The sequence below is a fragment of the Canis aureus genome, chromosome 15, assembly GCF_053574225.1.
Source record: "Canis aureus isolate CA01 chromosome 15, VMU_Caureus_v.1.0, whole genome shotgun sequence".
Classification (NCBI taxonomy): Eukaryota; Metazoa; Chordata; class Mammalia; order Carnivora; family Canidae; genus Canis; species Canis aureus.
In genome coordinates this window covers 44,584,476-44,605,387 of record NC_135625.1, presented here as the reverse complement: position 1 = coordinate 44,605,387, position 20,912 = coordinate 44,584,476, and the positions used below count along the sequence as shown (strand labels likewise).

The following is a 20,912-nucleotide window of genomic DNA, read 5'->3' as shown; positions in this document are numbered from 1 at the left end:
TTATATGTAATTTGTAGGCTGGGAACTCATTAATCAGTAGACTGACCATTCCTGTCCTAAGGGGACCTTGAGTAAAACTGTATCTGCTCACTTGTAGATTTTATCTCCAGAGAATTACTTGTTATTTTTGTAGAAATGGCCTTCAGAGTGGACCATACTGCAAAATAGAAGATTAAAAAAATTAAAACACAAACATCTGGGATTCAAAGCATTCCTTTAAAAAAAAAAAACCTTGAAGCTCATAGATTAAAATGCCTTTAACAAGATTCCTCCTCTTCTTATCTTTAAAGAAGTAGAGTTTGTGATGACACCTCTCCCCTCTCTACCACTGCTTTGCACTCATGCACAGGGCTGATAGGTTTTTAAATCTGGCATTTTACTATAACAAAATGAAAACAAAAACATGCTACTAAAATGTACATTCTTATTGTAAACTTGACATTGACATTGTGGTGGTAGTCAGTTATATTTATAAATGTTATTCTAACTCACAGCTTTGTGTTCCCATTAGTAAATAGCAGTGAAGGAACACTCTGTAAAACTACTTTCAGACATGACGAGAGACTTCCACTCAGGTTTCTTTCTTCCATACATCCCCTCCGAACCAAAAAGTTAAGCTTGCTCTCTACTCAGAAACCAACAGTTGTCTAAAACCAGATTTTAAAAAGGAGAGACTCAGAGGCAAGGTACTAAGATCAGGACCACTTCTTTGAAAGAATAGAACAGAATATGCTGAGTTGTTTTTGGACTCCTGTTCTTCTCCAGGTGCTACTTGTAGAGCAATCAAAGTCTTGCGTTATATATGTGGTTTGTGCTTTTTGTAAGGAGTGAACTGTAATACTAAATCACGGTTCCTTAGGTTATTTAATCGGAGGTGAGGACTAAAGCTAGCTGAGTAGGCAGGGTGGAGGAGTCTGCACCCCACCCCGGAGTAGGTGGTGGTGGAACCATGGGCATGGTAGGACCATGTTGGCGTTGCCTGGCTCTTATCTGCAGACAGTCATATCATCAAGCCCTGAAGGGAATTGGGTTCACATTTATAATAAGAAGCCCCAGTGCAAACAGAATGGAAAAATGTATTCCTGAAATGCAAACTAGAATTTTAAGGATTGAACTGGATGTGTCAAATAACAAAAAGTAAAATTGAGCAATTTTTGAAGATCTAACTGCCTTTATTAATTGGTTCAAGAATTGGACAGCATTTAGCAAATAGAGGGGAACTCCAAAGGGCTATCAAAAAGGAGAGTTAGAGAGGGACTGGAGAAAAGGAAATGAGTAGCAAAGAATCCATTGTTTTAGGCAAGGTCGCCCTCCTAAGAGGAACAGAAGTGGTCTATCAGTAAAATTCCTCATGCTGACCAGGAAATTCCCATGTGGGCTGTTGAAAGGTCACATTTCTGGGGAGTTGAAAGTGCAATTAGGTTAGGTATTAAGTCTTAGTTTACTGACTTGGAGCTTCAACATAAATGACACCATTTTGGGCCCTTGTGGCTTTCTTTTCAACCGATGTGAAGGAAACTGAGAGATAATCCCAAACCTATAACTGTGTCCGTTGATGTATATTTCCCTCTCATATACCTGCAGGAAGCATTTTAATGTCGTTGTGAGAGACAAAGTATTGGGGGACTTTGTTGTGCTCATTTTATTAATTCCAAAGTAGAGCCGTAATTGGAAAGTTACACGATTACCCAAGTAGTTTCCGTGTAACTGTAATAGAATTTCATGGTAGTCTATAGAATAACATTTTTTTAAAAGATTTTTATTTATTCGGGATCCCTGGGTGGCGCAGCGGTTTGGCGCCTGCCTTTGGCCTGGGGCGCGATCCTGGAGACCCGGGATCGAATTCCACGTCGGGCTCCCTGCATGGAGCCTGCTTCTCCCTCTGCCTGTGTCTCTGCCTCTCTGTCTCTCTCTGTGTGATTATCATGAATAAATAAATAAAATCTTTAAAAAAATAAAAATAAATAAAAAATAAAGATTTTTATTTATTCATGAGACACACACACACACACACACAGAGAGAGATTGGCAGAGAAAGGCAGAGGGAGAAGCTGACTCCACACAGGGAGCCCGATGTGGGATTTGATCCCGGGACTCCAGGATTACGCCTTGGGCCGAAGGCAGTGCCAAACCGCTGAGCCACCCAGAGATCCCCTAGAATAACATTTTGTATAAGATAGAATTACAAAGTCCTAGAGCCTTAGACACCATTTAAGCTGCTATGTTTTTAAAAGCACTATGTTGTATAAAATGGTTAATATAAAGTAAATGACAAGAGAGAAAAACATTTCTAGTCTTGAGAATTGCACAGTACAAAGTTAGTAACACAACTTTATTTTGCATGATGTTTACAGTAATTCACTCATCCAACTCACTAGAAGTAGTGTGCCAAGAAGAAATCATGGAATCCTGAGTCCAGATACATGAGGTCCTGCTGACTCATTTAACCTGTCCGGGGCTCCATTTCCTTACCTAAACAATAGCGGTTATAATAGCTACTACATATCACTGGGTTGGATATGAGAACAATCCAAATGAAGCAATAAATACTGAAGTGCTTTATATGGTATTATGTATGATATAAATATTACTTTCTATCACTTATAGTTAGGTTCCTCTATTCCATTGTGCCAAGACTTCCCACAACCATCATGCTTTTAAGACTCTGTCTATTCTCTCAACAGTCCTTTATTACTTTATCCTTACACTTTATATTGAATGATTACTTTATTTCCCTTGCTTATTATCTTCTTTTCGTTTTTCATGGAACATATATCAGGTGTGTTCCTGGTGAGACAGTGAGGGTGGCCTTTGAAACTCTTTCACATCTGAAATGCTTTGCCCTAACAGCCCTTACCAGTTCTGCATTATCTGATTTTCTGAGCCTGTCCCTGCCCAGTGCTGCTGTTTGCACATTGCTTTGAGAGTTCCAGTGGAAGTGGACAGATGTTCATCCAGTATGACAGTTCGTTGCTCTAATCTGTGTAAAATAAACTCAGACAATGTGTTATTTAAAGATGTACCATAAAACAACACACCACATTAGAGTCTGCTGTACAGGCTACACAGTAGTCCCTGTGCAGAAATTTTACTAGGAACAGTGTTAGCAAATAGGGAAAGGACTCCCTAGGTCTCCATTGTCCTAATTCATGTTAGAGAAAAATCATTCCATAGGGACTATGTACCATATTTTCACCAGTAAAATTGATTGTTCTGTTTTTCATCTTGTTAGTCTATTGGCTTTTGGAAGGTATCTCCACTCTATATTATTCTCCCTTTGTAACTTTATCAAGGCAGTTTCATTATTCTCCTCTCTTACTATTCTAGAAAGAAAAAGCTAAATCTCAGTATGCTCAAATGCTTAATATTATAGTCATCATTGGGAAATTTTGTTTAAAATGGCTGGAAATAGGATGATCTGATTATTCCAGTAACCTGATTAATGAACTAGGTGAGTTACAGGCCATTGATTTTCAGAGAATTTTAATATTAAAACAAGGTAGAATATTTTTTAATGATTGAGAAAGTATTTTGTGAATTTATGGTGAGATCATTTATGCACCAAATATTACTGAAGCCCTTTACTAAATACCAGTCACTTTTCTATTTGCTGAGGCCCTGGATATCAGTGAATTAAGCTGACGTGCTCTTTTGCCTTCATGAAGGTTATTATTCTAACCTGTGGTCCATTAAGGAATACCATGGATGTAAGAGGTGTAAGAACAGGATAGCTAAATACTTACCCTACTATTCTGTTTTCAAAAGTAAATTCTTGGTTTTAATCTGTTAATTCATCATTTTCATTTTCACTATAAAAATTGGGTGCTAAAATTTTTCTGTTTATTGGAGCTTTCTGGTTTATTTTGAATTAATAAAATTGCATAGCCTGACTTTAAACAGAGTGAATATTAAATTAAAAGCCAGAACAAATTATTTTTCAAATCACATTTTAAAAATGAATATAAGGGGCAGCCTGGGTGGGCTCAGTGGTTTAGCACCGCCTTTAGTCCAGGGCCTGATCCTGGAGACCCGGGATCGAGTCCCATGTCAGGCTCCCTTGCATGGAGCCTGCTTCTCTCTCTGCCTGTGTCTCTGCCTCTCTCTCTCTCTCTCTCTCTATCTCTCTCTCTCTCTGTGTTTCTTATGAATAAATAAATAAATAAAATCTTTAAAAAAAGTAAATATAATTAGAATAATCCTTATAGGACACATAGTCTCTGGGGGAAATATAATTTGTAATCATGTAATACTGATGTTGCTATAGCATCTTTTGATAATCCAGTCGCTTATATAAATTTGAACTGTCATACTTTTAAGTTTAATGATAATTAATATATACTTATTATACAGACACACACACACACACACACACACACACACACACACACCATATACCCTTTGGTCAATACCGATGGGCTCCACTCCCAGATCTAATTGGTCCTGCATTGACTAGAGGGGACCATTCTGACTCAGCGTCTGTAGAAAGTCCACTAGCTCTTGATGGCACTGGCTTTCAAATTTTCACTTTATTTTGTGGAGTTTTTGTATAAATATTGTGGCAGTTTTTATTTTTAAATAAACAAAATATGAAGCAGGTAAGATTGCTTTAACTGTGCCCACAGAGTTTCAGCAGCTACCAAAGCATCTATAGTGTAGCAATTGGGAGGTGGCTGCAGAGGCTTGTATGCATGAGAGCAAATGTATGTTCTCTCCGGAACACCCCATGAAGGAGCAAGCTGTAGACACGGCCTTCAGTGTCTGATTTCCTCCATATTAGTAGGTCAGTTTACCTCTTTGGTAAAGGGTCAGTACCTTGACAGTCTTATAGGGTTGATAATGAGGGTCAAATGATATATTGGACTTGAAAGCACTTTGAAATCATGCAGGTAGGTGGGAGTTTTCCTCTCTTTCTCATTACAAACAGGAATAACTAAAGAGTATATTTCCTGGAACACAGCAGCATATGAAAATTTCAGAGGGGGCCTGGTACGCAATCTAGGAAACCTCTCCATCTTCATTCTGGGAATGCTCAGAGTGGCAACAGCATCCCTGAGGTTATCTCCATTTGATATTGACATCATTAATCATCACTTTTTGAGCCAATAATCTTGTTTTGTTTTTTAATAAAGGAAATCTCTTTGGGATCATACTATTTTTTGTCTATTACACTGAACTTGTGTCCCATGGATTTGTAGAACGAACATGTAAATGTGTCTGAATGAACCTAATCTATACAAGTGTTGATTAGTTTTCCATATTATTTTAGCACTTTGGAATAATGGCAGATCTTGGCGCACATTGAAAATTAGAATTTTTACAAATGTGGTTCTTAGTATATGTGGATAGTTTTAGAGTGTGCAATATATTTTAGATGTATAGAAGTGCTTCAGAAGACGTACTGGGCGATTGTTAACTGGGTGGTTGCTAAACTAATTGAAATCATTTATGCTCACTCTTCTACTCAAGAACCAGCTTTGAGCTTTGGTATACTGAAAACAGAACCTCAAACTTCGGACAAAGAAAGGAAGGCAACTCTGACTGGCACCAGCAGATGGTGCCGATGGTCATAGTCTTTCCTTCATCCCCAGCGTCACATCCATTTCATTGTCTGGTTAGTGTGTCTGTGCTTAGTTTTGGATTATCTTAATAAGAATATTAATAACCTCATCGTTTCTGATAAGTGCAAAAGCAGCGAGAATGTTGAAATGCTGGCATCAGGGAGGAAAAATTTCCTGTCTTTCAAGGTCCTCCAGGCCAGGCTAAGAATCAAATTGACACGAGATAGATTAACAGGAGAAAATCAAATTTAATTTCATATGTATGGGAAACCCACATACACGGAAATTCCAAAGATAGTCAAGTAAAATAAGATATATGTATCATCCTGAACTAAAGAGAAAGAGGCTAGGGGTCTGGGACTTAAAGGGAAGGAATGCAATTCACAGGAAGTGAAAAGGAGTGAATGTTTGGTGAACAAATGTTTACTGGTCCACTCAGAAAGAATGGGACATAGGGGACTTTGATCAGACAGGCTTGGCTGGGTTCTTCGTTTCTGCTGTATCTCATTCGCAGTATGATGTAGTTGTCTGTAGCAATGGTTCTCTTTCTGGAGCAGGTCCTCTGTCTAAATTCTTTTAGGCATTTGCAGGTGAGGAGTTAAAGAGCTTTTCCTGAATACATTGTGGGTTGATTACTTTTAACTCAACAAGAATCTGCATGCCAAAGTGGTCCATCTTGGGGTAGCTTGCCCTTGGTGATAGAAAAAAATTAAGATCATTAAAAAAAAAGCAAATGTTGAGAAAATAGTGTTGTATGTGTGTATAAGATGAATCATTCAGTTGAACAAATAATTCTATGGGACAAAGAACTCAGAGTACATGTGAAGTGTTATATCTGTGACAGTAATTGGCATGTGATAGGAGGAAAAACATTTGGCAAAGTAGAATATATGTTAGAAGAGACGTGTCAGATGCCTGTTAGTCTGATGCTAATTCAGGAGACAACTGAGACTTTGTTGAGAGCTGAAAGGCTGAGCGTGGTGGAGGTGCCACTGGCAAATCATTGGTCCCAAGCTCTGCTGGCTGCATGTGTCCAGGTCCTGTGACAAGCCAGTGGAGAGGCTGAGTGTGTAGCTACTGTAGCTGGAAATTTAATCTACAATGCTTGAGGAGGCAAGGGTGGGGGGTTACCTGCCTAATTTTCAACATAGCAGAAACTGATCCTTTTTGCAAAATGATGCCCCACACATCTTATATTATTGAAGAAAGGGAGAGTGAGCCTGTTTTTAAAGCTCACATTCCTTATGGTGGAAATTTATTCAGAGACTGCAAGTCAAAGCCCTTTTTAAACAGATATACACAGAACCTATTGGAACAATTCTGACCCGTTCATAAATTAGGATGAATTAGAATGGTTACTGTAGTTTATTTGTTTGTTTTAAGATTTTATTTATTTATTTGACAGAGAGGGAGCACACACAAGTAGGCAGAGTGGCAGGCAGAGGGAGAGGGAGGGGCAGGCTCCCCCCTGAGCAGGGAGCCTGATGTGGGGCTCGATCCCAGGACCTTGAGACATGACCTGAGCCAAGGCAGCTGCTTAACTGACTGAGCCACCCAGGAGCCCCTACTGTACTGTTTTGGATGCAAAGCAATTATGTATCCTTTTATAATATTAAAATAAACAGCAAGTCAGAATATGGTAGGTTGCAGTTGTGAAACCTATAGGATCTATTATTTTGCCAAGAAATAAGCATAATGAAACTTTTTTTTAAAAAAAAAATTTATTTATTTATTCATGAGAGACACAGAGAGACACAGACACAGGCAGAAGGAGAAGCAGACTCCATGAAGGGAGCCCAATATGGGACTCGATCCCAGGACCCCAGGATCACAACCTGGGCGGAAGACAGATGCTCAACCACTGAGCCACCCAGGCATCCCACATAAAGAAACTTGATCTACAACTCATTTCCTATCATTACAGTGTTGATATAGTGGAAAAGTATAAACTCAAGCCAGCTGTGTGATGGCTGCAAGGTACACAGCTCCTCTGAGATTCAGTTTCTTCCTCTGATAATTGGGCACTGTGTTACCGATCCATCAGAGATGTTGTGAGGAATAAAATCACATTTAGTGATTTTATTTATCACACTAACACAGTGCCTCATCATAATGGGCCTTCAGTGACTAGTGGACATCAGTGGAAGTAACATTAATAGTAAGAAATCCCAGCAGAGGATTTTAAGGGTGCCACCAGCAATTGCTGTGGCCAGTTTTATTAACTAAGATGAATGAAACTTTCTTAACAAATAGCCCAAAAATGCAATGGTCAAACACAATGGAAGTTCATCTTTCTCCCTTAAAACATCCAGGATGGGTTCTGGTTCAGGAGGGAGAGGTTCACTCCCCTCTGTAGAGTCAAGTAGGGACTCAGGCTTTTGATGGCTTTCCTGTCTTCAGCAGCAGTGTGACTGTGATCACCATTCCAGCCCAGAGGAAGGAGGAAGTGGCCTAGAGGCATGTGTGAAGGAGGTTTTAAGGGCTAGAATAAAAGTGGCAAATACCAGTTTTTACTTACATTATATCAGAGATAACTTATTCCCCTGGGCACACCTAACTGCTAGGGCAGCTGGGAAATGCAGTGTAGCTACTGTGGAAAAGAGGGCAAAATAGTAATGACTCTACAGTATCCTCTGTGCTCCACACTGAATCTTGGTAAGTAAATGTACCGACATTTTCTGAACGATACCAAAATTCAGGAGTGAGTCCTCAGTCACAAGACACATAAATCCTGGTAATAAAGGTGCAGGTGGCTCTATTAAGCTGTCTAGGGCATGTGGCTTTTCATGCTGGGACTTGGCCCAGACTCTGCACTCAGGCCAGGGCCAGGGTGAGGGGGTCACGGGTAGCTGACCTGGTCTACAGAGGCACTCGGTGTGATATGCCAGCTCTGTTGCAATGCCAGAGCAGTTGGCATGTGGCGGGCAGGAGTGACACTAGGGAATCCAGGCGATGGATCTGGGAACCCCATGGTCAGAAATTGCCTCCTGGGAAATCCATCTCTCCAGCAGTAGTAACCCAGACACTGGGCTGGCTAACAGGGATGGAGAGGGAGTGCAACCAGGCAGGGAATATGGGCTGGCTCACAGGCAGGCACCAGTCATGCTTCTGGTCCTAGCCAGGGAGCGAGGCATATGCAGTGAGATGGCAGAGACTAAGTGTTTCTCTGATCTGACCTAAAACGGGATGACATAGAGCAGGGATAGAGAGAAAAAGAGAATTTAAATGAAGGGATAATGGTGATGTCTTGAAGTCATTCAGGGGCCCTGGGGCCAGCTGGGAACAAAATACAGAAACCCACTCATCATGACCAAACCACCTCAGGGTCCCTACTGAGTAGGGAAGCTGAGGCTTCACATACCTACTGCCTCAGTCATTACCGCTCAAGAACTCAGGTGCTGGAGGGACACGTTGGTGCCTCTACCTATGGGGGGAAGCAGGTTAAGGGACATTGAATCCAGGGAAGCATTAACAGATTATCTGCTGAAATTACATTGTAGCTCTAAATGGTATAAAAATGTGTTTCATTTAATTTTTAGTCACTCTCCAGTTCCTCAAGAAATATTCAACAAATGTTGGCAGATTCTATCAATCGTATGAAGGCATATGGATTTCACCAGGTAAAGACTTAAATTCTGTCTTCACGGGGCTAAATTCATAGCCATTTCCACTAATATTTCACAAACTGCTATATTAGTCTCATGCAGAAATGAAAGCAGCAGAATGTGAAATCTGTCTTTAAAAGCTTGTGAACATAGCTATTCATTTTTACCTGTTTGTCTGGAGTTGCAAAAGTCTTGAGGATTGTGGAAAGAACAGCTGCCAAGACATATCTGCTAAACTCCTCACAGAAGATCTAAAACAGACAACATCCTGGGCTACAGTGAACACAGAGGGAACACTGATTTCAGAGAGCAATAAACGAAGCATTTAGCTTGGCAGAAATCTGAATTCATATTAAGTTCTTTGTGTGTTCCTTGTTTCTGGGAGGTTGACCCTTTCCGATGAGCAGCCTCTTGTGCCATCCAGGCCCACTGTGCCAGGAGCTCCTTGGGCACTCAAATATCTCCTCTCACACATCCATCCAGGTATCATTCTCCCTATAGATACAGTTTATAGGGCATGGTGTTTCCTCCACCATGCTAGGCCATGACCATTGGCCCATTGCATTGACCATGCCTCATGATAAATGGGGCATGACAGGCAGTTGGAGACCATCGTAGGATTTGACCTGCAGAAAGTTTGAAAAAGTAGTATAAGATATGAGACTGTGAAGAGAAGGTTCTGAGTGACTACAGACCTGAGATGGAGCCATGGTGGAGGCCTCTGTTCCAGCAGACAGTGCCATCGATTCCCTGACTGGTCTGCAGGGATGTGCATGAACTGGGATAGTTTGCATGGAGACTTAGTGAAACTATGATGAATTTTTGCAGTGTAGTCCAGTGTGCATACTGCTGGCATAATAGGTACCTTTCTAAAACAGCAGCAATAAAGCATCTAAAGGAAAATTTCAGTAAATCTGAAATTTTGTGTTCAAAATTTCATCTTAAATGATAGAAAGACAAAGGGTTTATATGTTTATTCAACCAACTGTCTGTTGAGTTTCTCCTATGTGCTAGGCACTGTTACAGGGACTACAAACACAGCAAAGCATAAAATCCCTGCCCTCAGGAAGCCTGTATTCAATGAGGGAGACAGACAACAAACACATCTATGAAGTCAGATGATCATAAGCTCTGTGGAGAAAAATAGTGCAGGATGAAGGAGCTGAGGAATGCTGGGACGTTGGGAATTGGCTTTTTATAGAGGTGGTCAGAGAAGGCTACTCTGAGAAGGCACTATCAGAGTAGAGACCTGAAGGAATGAGGGAGGGAGCTATGCGGATCGCAAGGGGAAATTATGTTCCAGGCAGAGGCAACAGCAAGTATGAAGGCTCGCTGGACATGGTCAGGGAATGGCAGAGATGTCGGTGAAAGAGAAGGGAGACTAGAGCTGAGAAATCATGGAGACCCCTGTAGGGAAATCATGCAGACCCTGGGATCTTGGTGTTCTGTCAAGCCATGATGAAAGATGAGATCATCTAGAGAATGAGTCTTGATGGAAAAGAGAAGAGGACCTGGGCTTTTTTGTCTCCAAAATAAGGGGGGTAGACTAGACCAGTGGTTATCAAGCATTTTTAGTTATGAGATAGGCAGATTTTCATCTGTCTTTACACTCTCTCAGGAGAATGGCCATAGCCATGGACCAATGCATTTCTTTTCTAACTTAAGAAATTATAGGGACGCCTGGGTGACTCAGTGGTTGAGTGTCTGCCTTTGGCTCGGGTTGTGATCCCGGGGTCCTAGGATCAAGTCATGCTTTGGGCTCCCCTTAGGGAGCCTGCTTCTCCCTCTGCCTGTGTGTCTGCCTCTCTGTGTATCTCATCAATCAATAAACAAAATCTTAAAAAAATATTATATGGGAACTTAAGAGAATGGATGAACAGATAGATCACTCACCCATCTTCTCTATAGAACAAGAATAAAACAGAGCCTTCCAATTTTGTAGGCAGTGGAGAGGATCTAATGAGGAAACTGGAGGGAACTATTTCTATTACAGGCTGGGATGGGAGGCTTTCTGTGGGAGATGTTTTGACATCAAACTGCCCATCCCTGTGTTTAAACCTCAGTCAGTGGCTGTTTGGATCAGGGTCCATCCTCAGCTTTGCTGCTCCTTCAACCCCTCACCTGACTTTCCCATGCTTAGCTCACCATACCATCCTGGACCTACATGCTTCCTGCAAACATTTCTAAAAAGGAATTGGTGGTTTGGTTTCCTAAGCAGCGGATGTAAAGACCAATCTGTAAAGATTTTGCTCAAAGTAAATTTTCTGGAGGAATTCTTAGAGAAACTCAGGACAAAGTCCTTAAGTTTTCCAGCTTCTTGGAATAAATGTAGTTGTCAGGGCTCATCTCATCCATTACTCTGTGAAACTCGTTAATTTGTTTTCTTTCCTTCTGTTCCCCATACAGAATGATACTGCAGGTTAAAAAGGAATATGATTTACTTGCTGTAGCACTCCCCAACATTTGATTGTCATCAACCACATACCACCTACATTATTAGGTACTGAATATTTCTCCTTCAGTGGAGTCACTTTGTAAACTTTTTGCTTTTCCTAAGCAACAATATTCATGCTGTCATGGTTTAATGTTATAGCTCTATTCTAATCATTTTAAATCATTTTAAAATATTCATGTGGAAGTTGAACAAAGTTCCACTTTTAAGTTTTTTTATGTTTAAACTTAGAAATTGCTAGCAGTACTTTTTATGTATTTCAGGTTTATAAATGGCTTCAGTTAGGTGACAGCAAATTTTAACAGTCACTTAAAACACCAAAAACTGTTTTTTTAGTTTTTGTAATATTGTAAACCAAGAGGGCTTAGCTCTAGGCAGAAAAAGAAAGTAAGAAAAAAAATACACAAAAGTTGAAAATAATAAGAACACAAAAGTTCAGTTACATCTGAAATGAAATACAGTGTATGAATTATCAGCTTTTACATTAACTGTGATTTATGACTTCCCACAATGGTTGAAAACAAGTTTCCCAACATCAAGGTTTATATTTTAGTTGAGGTGAAATAGTTTAACAGAAAGAGTGTCTTTAGTGTCTTTTACTATGGGAAAACATAAAAGAAAAAAAAACTGTCATTTTTAGGATGGAGAGCGAAGCATGGTCAGTCAGGCTTTTATACAACCTCTTAGCTTGTTTATCGAGGTGACCAAGGCTTTTATTTAGTTCACCAAGTGCTAAATTCTGTTTTCTAATAAGCACTCAAAAGGCAGTACCCAAATAAACAAAGTACTTTTTTTAAAAAAAGATTTTATTTATTTATTCATGAGAGACACACAGAGAGAGAGGCAGAGACAGGCAGAGGGAGAAGCAGGCTCCATGCAGGAAGCCCAACACGGTACTTGATACCGGGTCTCCAGGATCATGACCTGGACTGAAGGCGGCGCTAAACGGCTGAGCCACCTGGGCTGCCCAACAAAGTACTTTTTAGGTCTAAGTGATCTAGTGTGTGTTTCTCTTTAGTTAAAAACTAGTTCCTTTAATGCCACGGAGCTGTTCACTTCAAAATGGCTAACACAGTCATTTTTATGTTATGTATGTTTTACAATAAAAAAAGCATATTTCCTTTTAAAGGAGGACTTGTGTTTCTTATTTTATATTTTCTCAAAGAGGATGTTTAGTAAAAAAAAAATATATATATATATATATTATATATATAGTAAACAAAATATTCCTTTTTGGGTCATCAAAAATGTGTAAGTACCACATTTTAAGATAATTTTAAAAAAAGATTTTATTTATTTTGAGAGAGAGAGAGAGAGAGAGAGAGGACAAACAGGCAAACAGGGGTTGGGAGTGTAGATGGAAAGGGAGCAGCCGGCTCCCCGCAGGGAGCCCGTGGGAATGGATCCCAGGACCTGGGAATCATGACCTGAGCCGCAGGCAGACGCCCAACCACTGAGCCCCCAGGTGCCCCTAGCACCACATATTTAGACACACTGGTTTGAGGGCACATGGAGATACAGCTGAGACTGCTCTAGAAATGTACTGTTATTTTATGGAGCTGGTCAGATACTGCAGTGTTCACACACTGCCTCAGGGAATTCAACTGAAACCTGGTAAGTGCTGTTGAAACGGGAGAGCTGGGTTCTCGCGCGGACAACAGAGCCAGCAAAGCGACAGATGTTTATTAACCAGAGATACAGAGGAAGCTCTAGGAGTGAGAGGGGTCCTGACAGGGTTGCTGAGGGTTTGTAGGGTCTGTCTGTTATAGGAACCTTACCAGGGGACTTGGTACATTGCATGTCACTATCAGGGTGGCTCTTCGGAACAAACATGGCGGACTTGTAACCATCAGAGTGACAAACAAGATGGTTTTATGAATATCATGAGCCCAAACAAGGTGTTCCCTTTTCTCAGGTTAACATCTCCATAACATTTCTCTACATCTGGGATTTCTGCAGCCTAGTCAGGGAGCCCACGGCCTTGAGATTCTTGTGTGGTCTTGGTTTGAGCAGGGACTATCGATAACACCTTAATGACATGTTTCTGTGATTACTTAGTAGCCATTAAAGGGGGGAGACTCCCTAACATTTTGGAGTTAGGGAGCCAAGTTTATTTTTTTATGTTTTTACTGTTTTATCTCTGTTTTCTCGGGATGGGTAGGAGCCTGACTCTGGGGCTTTTCCCTTATCATTCCCTGCCTAGCCCTATCTGCCTCTAAGTCATTCCTACATCACTGTGTTTGAGAAAAATGGATATTTATTGGGTCATATACTGTGACTCATATACTATGTGTTTCATATACTATGGAAGATACTTTTAAAATATTATTTAACCCTCACTATAACCTTATGAAATATTCTAAATTTTCTAATTCTGCTAAGGCAAAGACAGCCTAAAAGAGGTTTGGTAATGGTCCCTAAGGTGCTATAGCTAGGTCATGACTGAGTCAGCCTCAGGTATCACCGACTCCAAGCTTTTCCTGCAACAACAAACTGCCCAGTCAGGGGCCAATGGGAGTCACACAGAAACTAGGCCCCTCAGTGCCCCTGGCCCCTCTGCCTCCTCCCCCTCCCCCCACCTCCCCCTTCCTCCTCCCTCCACCACTTCCTCCCCTGCCTCTAATCCCTCCTCGCAGAAAACTGCCAGAGTTAATCACTAGTGTTTGTTTCTGGTTTTTATTTTTTCTTTTAAACAGAAGAAAGAATCCATGAAGAAAACACAAGATGAAGAACTAAAACAAATAGACGAGGAGAAAACCAAGCAGATTTATAAAAGCTGGAAAGAAGATTCGGAGTGGCAGGCGTCTCGTGAGTACCCAGAGGCCTCTGTAACACCTTAGACCCGCCAGGCCAATTCCTTCTCTTAACAAATGATCAATCCAGGAAGCACTTAAAATGGTTGTTGAGAGAATTATTACCAAGTTGTTACATAAAGGCTTACGAGTCACTTCTTGAATAGTAGGAAGTTTCTCCATTGTCTTTGTGCCATCACAGCTGTGGTATAGTATGTCTGTTTGATGGAACGGTATATAGCTCTGAAAAACCATGTTTTGGAAATGTTTAAGGACCTTAGGATATGTTTATAAATTGATTTTCACTTGAAGAAAAAAAATTATAAAATAGTATGAAAAACATCCCCTATTTTAAAATGCCTTGGTATGTGAAGTAAAAGAACTAGAAAGTTATTAACATGTTAATTTTTTTGGAGACATGATATTTCAGATTTGTTTTAATTCTTCTTGTTATTCTTTACTTTTCTAAATTTTCATAGCGAACTCATCTTAACTTTGTAAGAGAAGAACCAGGAATAACCGATTGAATATATCAGCATCTGTCCCATGCCTGTGACCTGACCCTGACTCCTTTTTGAGTTAGCGCTGCTGGAGATGACCCTCCTCAGGAGGAGGTGGGGTGGGCTAAGGCAGAGCAGAATGCACTCAGGGATGCTAGGAGACAATGCAGGTTTGAAATACCAGTAGGGTTTCCAGGTGACTCAGAAAGAGCTTTACCAGCCGGGTCATCCGTTGGGGCCATTTAAGGGAGAGAACGAGAGTGAGAATGTTTGCAGGATGTGGAGCATCCTGTCTTCAGTTTCATTAGTGAACACCATGAACAGGACAGTTTTTGTGAAATGAAAATATTTGCAAGATCCAATCACTTCTATGCAGTGAAATTCTAGTGTAATGGAACATTTTTGGCATCTATTTGAAATGAGACTTAACAGGGCTTGACCAAGAATGCCCGAAGCGCAAATACACTCAATAAAAATTAGTCTTAACATCCTGCATTATAGCCCTTTACTGCCGTGTTGCTAAAACAAACACAAAACAAAACAATAAGCCCTCTGTTATACAAAGCAACATTAGAAGGTGGCCTTGAGGTGCTTTTATGTGTACCAGCACGTTCTCTGATTGCCGTGAGAACCATTGTAGTGTTTCCCTGGCAGGCCAGTTCACAGTTGGCTCAGCTCTGGGGGGGCCTCTGAGTGTGATCTTTGGCACGACTGGCCCACCTGTCACCCTGTCCACAGCCATGAGCGACTGCACCAGGAGCTGCCGACAGCTGGTCTCCGCTAGTGACTCGAGCTGAGGGCGTCAGGGATGTGACATCACCTCTTGGTCAAAGGCTCTGGGCCAGTTGGAATTCGCACTCGGGCTATGACTCATCCCTTGGTCTTGCCAAGTGCAGGAAATTGTCCAACAGGTGGTTCTCCAGTTCTATCTCCTCCCTTCCTCATCCTCCTTCTCCCCCTTAGGAAGCCCTCCCCCCACTGCCATTGCCTCCGCCACCCCACTGCCACCGCCACCCTTAGAAAGACAGGGATTGTGCGGCAGGCTGGGCAGTTGTGGCTGCACAGGCCCGAGCTGTGTGAGCCGGAGGTGATGACAGCGACGGTCTGTTATCATCTCCTGAGGGACTGCTCCCTTCACCAGCAGATCCTTCTCACCATCTTCTTCTCAAATCCCCGTTTTCCTAGTGCGAAAATCCAAAGCAGCTGACGAGAAGAGACGCTCTTTGGCGAAACAGGCGCGGGAGGACTACAAGAGGCTGTCCCTGGCGGCGGACAGGGTAGGGAGCGGAGGGGGGCAGCACGGCGCCCCAGCTGCTCCGCAGAGACCCAGGAGACCCCCCCTTCCACCCAAGCCGCAGTTCCTGCACCCAGCGGGGTCCCCTCGGCAGCCTCTCAGGTAGGAAGCCACAGAGACGGCTTGCAGCGCAGGCAAAGGGCAGGCTGCCGGGGTGGGGGCGGGGGCGGGGGGGGCGGCCGCAGCGCGGAGCCCAGCTCTCCTCCACTTAGCCAGTCGCCCCAAGGTCCCCGCGCCGGATGCACCCCCTTGTCGTCTGGAAAATACCCACCGTTGTCATAATTAAGATAGACAGTGATTAAGGATGAACACGGAGTTGGTGCCTCCGCGCCCCACCAGCGCCCCCACCAGTCCCCCACCAGCGCCTCACCAGCCCACCAGCACCCCCACCAGCGCCCCCACCAGTCCCCCACCAGCGCCCCCACCGGCACCCCGCCAGCCCCGCACCAGTGCCCACAACAGCGCCCCCACCAGCGCCCACACCGGCGCCCCACCAGTGCCCCCACTGGCCCCGCACCAGCCCCGCACCAGCGCCCCCACCAGCGCCCCCACCAGTCTCCCACCAGCGCCCCCACCGGCGCCCCACCGGCCCCCCATCAGCTCCCTACGGTGGCCACTGAGGGGGAAGCAGAATGGGTTTCGGTCAGGACTCAGCATCACCCTTAGCCCGCGCGGTGCCAAAGCAGGAAGCGGGGCTTGCTGCGGTTCAGGGCATCATAGAGTCGTTCTCCTTCCTCCGGGTTAAAGGTTTGGTCCCTCCTTTCGGGCTACAGAGTCGAGCTCCTACACTGAGAATCTGGAACTGTTCCTCTTTGGAATGAGTACTGTTTTGGTCACGATGGTGCCTTTGCCCCCTAGGCTGTAGAAAATTGCGTAGAACAGTTTGTTCTGTAAAATCCCTGAAGAAAAATAACGATGACATCATAGCAGAAACCCCCTTTCCCTTGTGTTAGTTAACTGATTATAAAATTATTGTCTCCTGGATATCATATGATTGTTTTCATATTCTAATACGCAGAAAGACAGTATTTACATACCAGAGAAATCAAATAGCAATTGAATGAAACAGAACTGTCTCAAGTCTCACCTTATGAAATAAAAAGCAGAAAGACTTCTCTGTTGCAAGTATGGAGAAATTTAAAGCAAATAAATCTCTCTTTGCTTGGAGTCAGTAGTGATCTTCAAGGCTTTTCCTAACGGGGATTATGACCTCAGAGGAAACAGGAAGGTAGAGGTTTTTTCTATGACAATGATTTCTACTTACTCAACTGAAAGGTTCCATTTTGGGATGTGGGTACCAGGACCAGAAGATCATGTTCTATACGGGGACAGTGTGGAGAATGATTTTTTTTTTCTTATGTACAAAAACCCAAGAAAAGTAATAAAAAAAAAAAAAACTGGGATCCTGGCCATTTTGTGGCCAAGTCACAAAAGTGTGAATCCGTGCTCAGGGCCCTCTCGAGTGCTCCCAGCTGGTCAGGGTGTCGTCCACCCCCCGCAGGGCTGCGTGTGTACCCACCCCTGCCCTCCCAGTTCTTCCAAGGGTGTGACTGTCATTCATAGTCATTCATAGTGTGCCCTGGCCCACGGTACTGTTCGTGCCCTGGGTATGTGATGGACAGCAGGAAGGTGGCCTTTAATAAGAGCCGTTCTTCTTTTGAGCTGTGCTCACTGAGCTGTTTTTCCAACTTCACAGACTTGCACGAAATGCTTCTTGTGAGGCAGCCACACAGGATGGTTTGGGGGCTGGGACCACATCACATCACATCAGCGAGGAGCCAGGCTGAGAAAAGACAGAGATTGGCTGTCCTTAGAGTTTTTGCTTAACCTCCAAAGACTTCCCAAAGAAAAAGAACCTAATTTGAAAGCTGGTAACAGCACTCATCGTGTAATCTCACGTGCGTGCAGTATCTGGTTTCCCCAGTATAGGCTATCTTCTCCAAAATACTATGTAGTATGTAACTGGATGCGTGCATGCATACATGTACATCTGAAATACATGTCACATGCAATTCGTGGAGACGTGTGTTACCATAAAATGCAGAAAGAGCCATAAGTTAATTTACATGACAGGCATCCCAGAAGTTCATCCAAACTCATCGTTTTTACACTGAATTCTGCTCAAAATGAGTAGGCTGTTGTGAGAGACTTGGAAATATGTTTATTACATTGCAAAGTTACTTTTTGTGATGGAAATTGACTTACATCCCAGAACTTAAGTTCTGCTACTGAATATATTTCAAGATGATTCTGCCACTTGTATCTTTTTCTTACCAATCTTCAAACACTCTTCTTTCTTTGACTTTATATTTCTGAGACTGTCTTTAAGCAGAACCAAACCTCTTCGAAGTACAGGAGGAAGAAAGCAAGTCAGGGAGTTGGAAACAAAAGAGAAAGTTTAATACTGAAACTGTTAAAGAAAATTATTTTTTTTGCATTTCTTTGGTTTGTGAGAGCATGTTCCCAAGGAAAATAGTGCTGGGGGTGTATTTCACTTTTTAATAGTTATTTTCTCAAATTTTAATTGGAAGTTAATGGACCTTTAATTCATATTAAAAATGAATTAATATCTATGTATTAACAGCAGTAGCTCATACCCATGACTAGTCCGATAGGACTGGAAGGACAAGGTGACAGATATATGTTCCTTCCTATTTTTTTTGAGCAGCCCTTGAGGACTTAGTTGTATAATGGCAGTAATTAGAGATCCAACTTCCCATTAGCCCAGCCCATGTAATCCGATGTTCAGACATATAGGATGCTCTTTCCTCTTATACATGATCTATATATACAGGATAAATATGATTTTCGAAGGCATTGTTTTCAAATTAGTTAAATCTAACTTGAAAAAAACGTTTTCTGAATAACAGAACCCAGGGAGTGACAAGGACGGCATCGAGCTCTTCCCAGGAGGACATCATTCGGTGGTTCAAAGAGGAGCAGCTACCTCTGCGAGCAGGCTACCAGAAGGCCTCAGACACTATAGCGCCCTGGTTCCACGGTGAGTACATGGGTTCCTTTGAAGGAACCTCATCTGACGCTGGAGGGTGCTATGCTTGCCCACCAAGAGGGCAGAAGGAAGAAAGGCTTCCTTTTACTTGTGCTGCCCAAAAAGAATCTTTGAAATTATTTTCACAAAGCAGTTTTTCAAAGGTTTCTCAGTGAGTTGCTAGCTCATGATGAAATTTGAAAACAGTGAGCAGTTGTAGTCTCTGCATGTATAGGTAATTTGTCACCACAAATAAAACACCACTGGGTGGGTGGGGAAAGCAGTGCCTCCTATGCATCTCTACTAGGGCACTGGATTGTGATTTCCTTCAAACAGCAATGCCTTTCATCCACCATCCACCATCCACTGGAAGAGAGTCATACATGCCCTGTATATGATGTGCAGAGCATCTGGTGAGCAGTCAAAACATCAGCTCTCCATTGACAGGTGAATGACTGAGCAAATCAGCTTTCTCTGTAGCAAGTCAAGTTATCTGAGCTGCATTTTCCTCACTATTAAATGAAGGAGTTGAACTTTATGATTTTTAACCTGAAAATTCTGTTACTTTTTTTGTATATTTTTTATTGGAGTTTGATTTGGCAACATATAACATAACACCCAGTGCTCACCCCGTCAAGTGCCCCTGTCAGTGCCCATCACTCAGTCACCCCAATCCCTATCCCACCTCCCTTTCCGCCACCCCTTTTTCGAAGCCCAGAGTTAGGAGTCTCTCATGTTTGTCACCCTCACTGATATTTCCCACTCATTTTATCTCCTTTCCCCTTTATTCCCTCTCGCTATTTTTTTATATTCCCCAAATGAATGAGACCATATAGTGTTTGTCCTTCTCCGATTGACTTACTTCACTTAGCATAATACTCTCTAGTTCCATCCACATTGAAGCAAATGGTGGGTATCTGTCATTTCTAATGGCTGAGTAATATTCCATTGTATACAAAGACCACATCTTCTTTATCCATTCATCTTTCAATGGACACCAAGGCTCCTTCCACAGTTTGACTATTGTGGACATTGCTGCTATAAACATTGGGGTGCAGGTGTCTCAGTTTTTCAATGCATCTGTATCTTTGGGGTAAATCCCCAGCAGTGCAATGCTGGGTCACTGAGTAGTTCTATTTGTAACTCTTTGAGGAACCTCCACACCATTTTCCAGAGTGGCAGTACCAGTTTACATTCCCACCAACAGAGCAACAGGGTTCCCCTTTCTCCTCATCCTCTCCCACATTGTTGTTCCCTATCTTATTAATTTTCCCCATTCTCACTGGTGTGAGGTGGTGTCTCATTGTGCTTTTGATTTGTATTTCCCTGATGGCAAGTGATGCAGAGCATTTTCTCATGTGCTTATTGGCCATGTGTATGTCTTCCTCTGTGAAATTTCTGTTCATGTCTTTTGCATATTTCATGATTGGATTGTTTCTTTGCTGTTGAGTTTAATAAGTTCGTTATAGATCTTGGATACTAGCCCTTTATCTGATAGGTCATTTGCAAATATCTTCTCCCATTTTGTAGGTTGTCTTTTAGTTTTGTTGACTGTTTCTTTTGCTGTGCAGAAGCTTTTTATCTTGATGAAGTCCCAAGAATTCATTTTTGCTTTTGTTTCCCTTGCCTTCATGGATGTATCTTGCAAGAAGTTGCTGTGGCCAAGTTCAAAAAGGGTGTTGCCTGAGTTCTCCTCTAGGATTTTGATGGAATCTTGTCTCA

At 42.3% G+C, this 20,912-nt stretch overlaps 1 protein-coding gene across 4 annotated transcripts in view; it reads left to right on the top strand.

Moving 5' to 3' along the window:
• SH2D4A (SH2 domain containing 4A) overlaps positions 1-20,912 on the top strand; it is a 71,387-nt gene that overhangs the window by 27,205 nt on the left and 23,270 nt on the right. For 3 of the 4 annotated variants that reach the window (XM_077849451.1, XM_077849452.1, XM_077849450.1), the window contains exons 5-8: positions 9,098-9,178; positions 14,312-14,423; positions 16,093-16,303; positions 19,072-19,202. In XM_077849451.1, coding sequence (XP_077705577.1) covers positions 9,098-9,178; positions 14,312-14,423; positions 16,093-16,303; positions 19,072-19,202 — 535 coding nt within the window. The remainder of the gene's footprint in view (positions 1-9,097; positions 9,179-14,311; positions 14,424-16,092; positions 16,304-19,071; positions 19,203-20,912) is intronic. The other variant, XM_077849453.1, reaches the window with a different exon arrangement.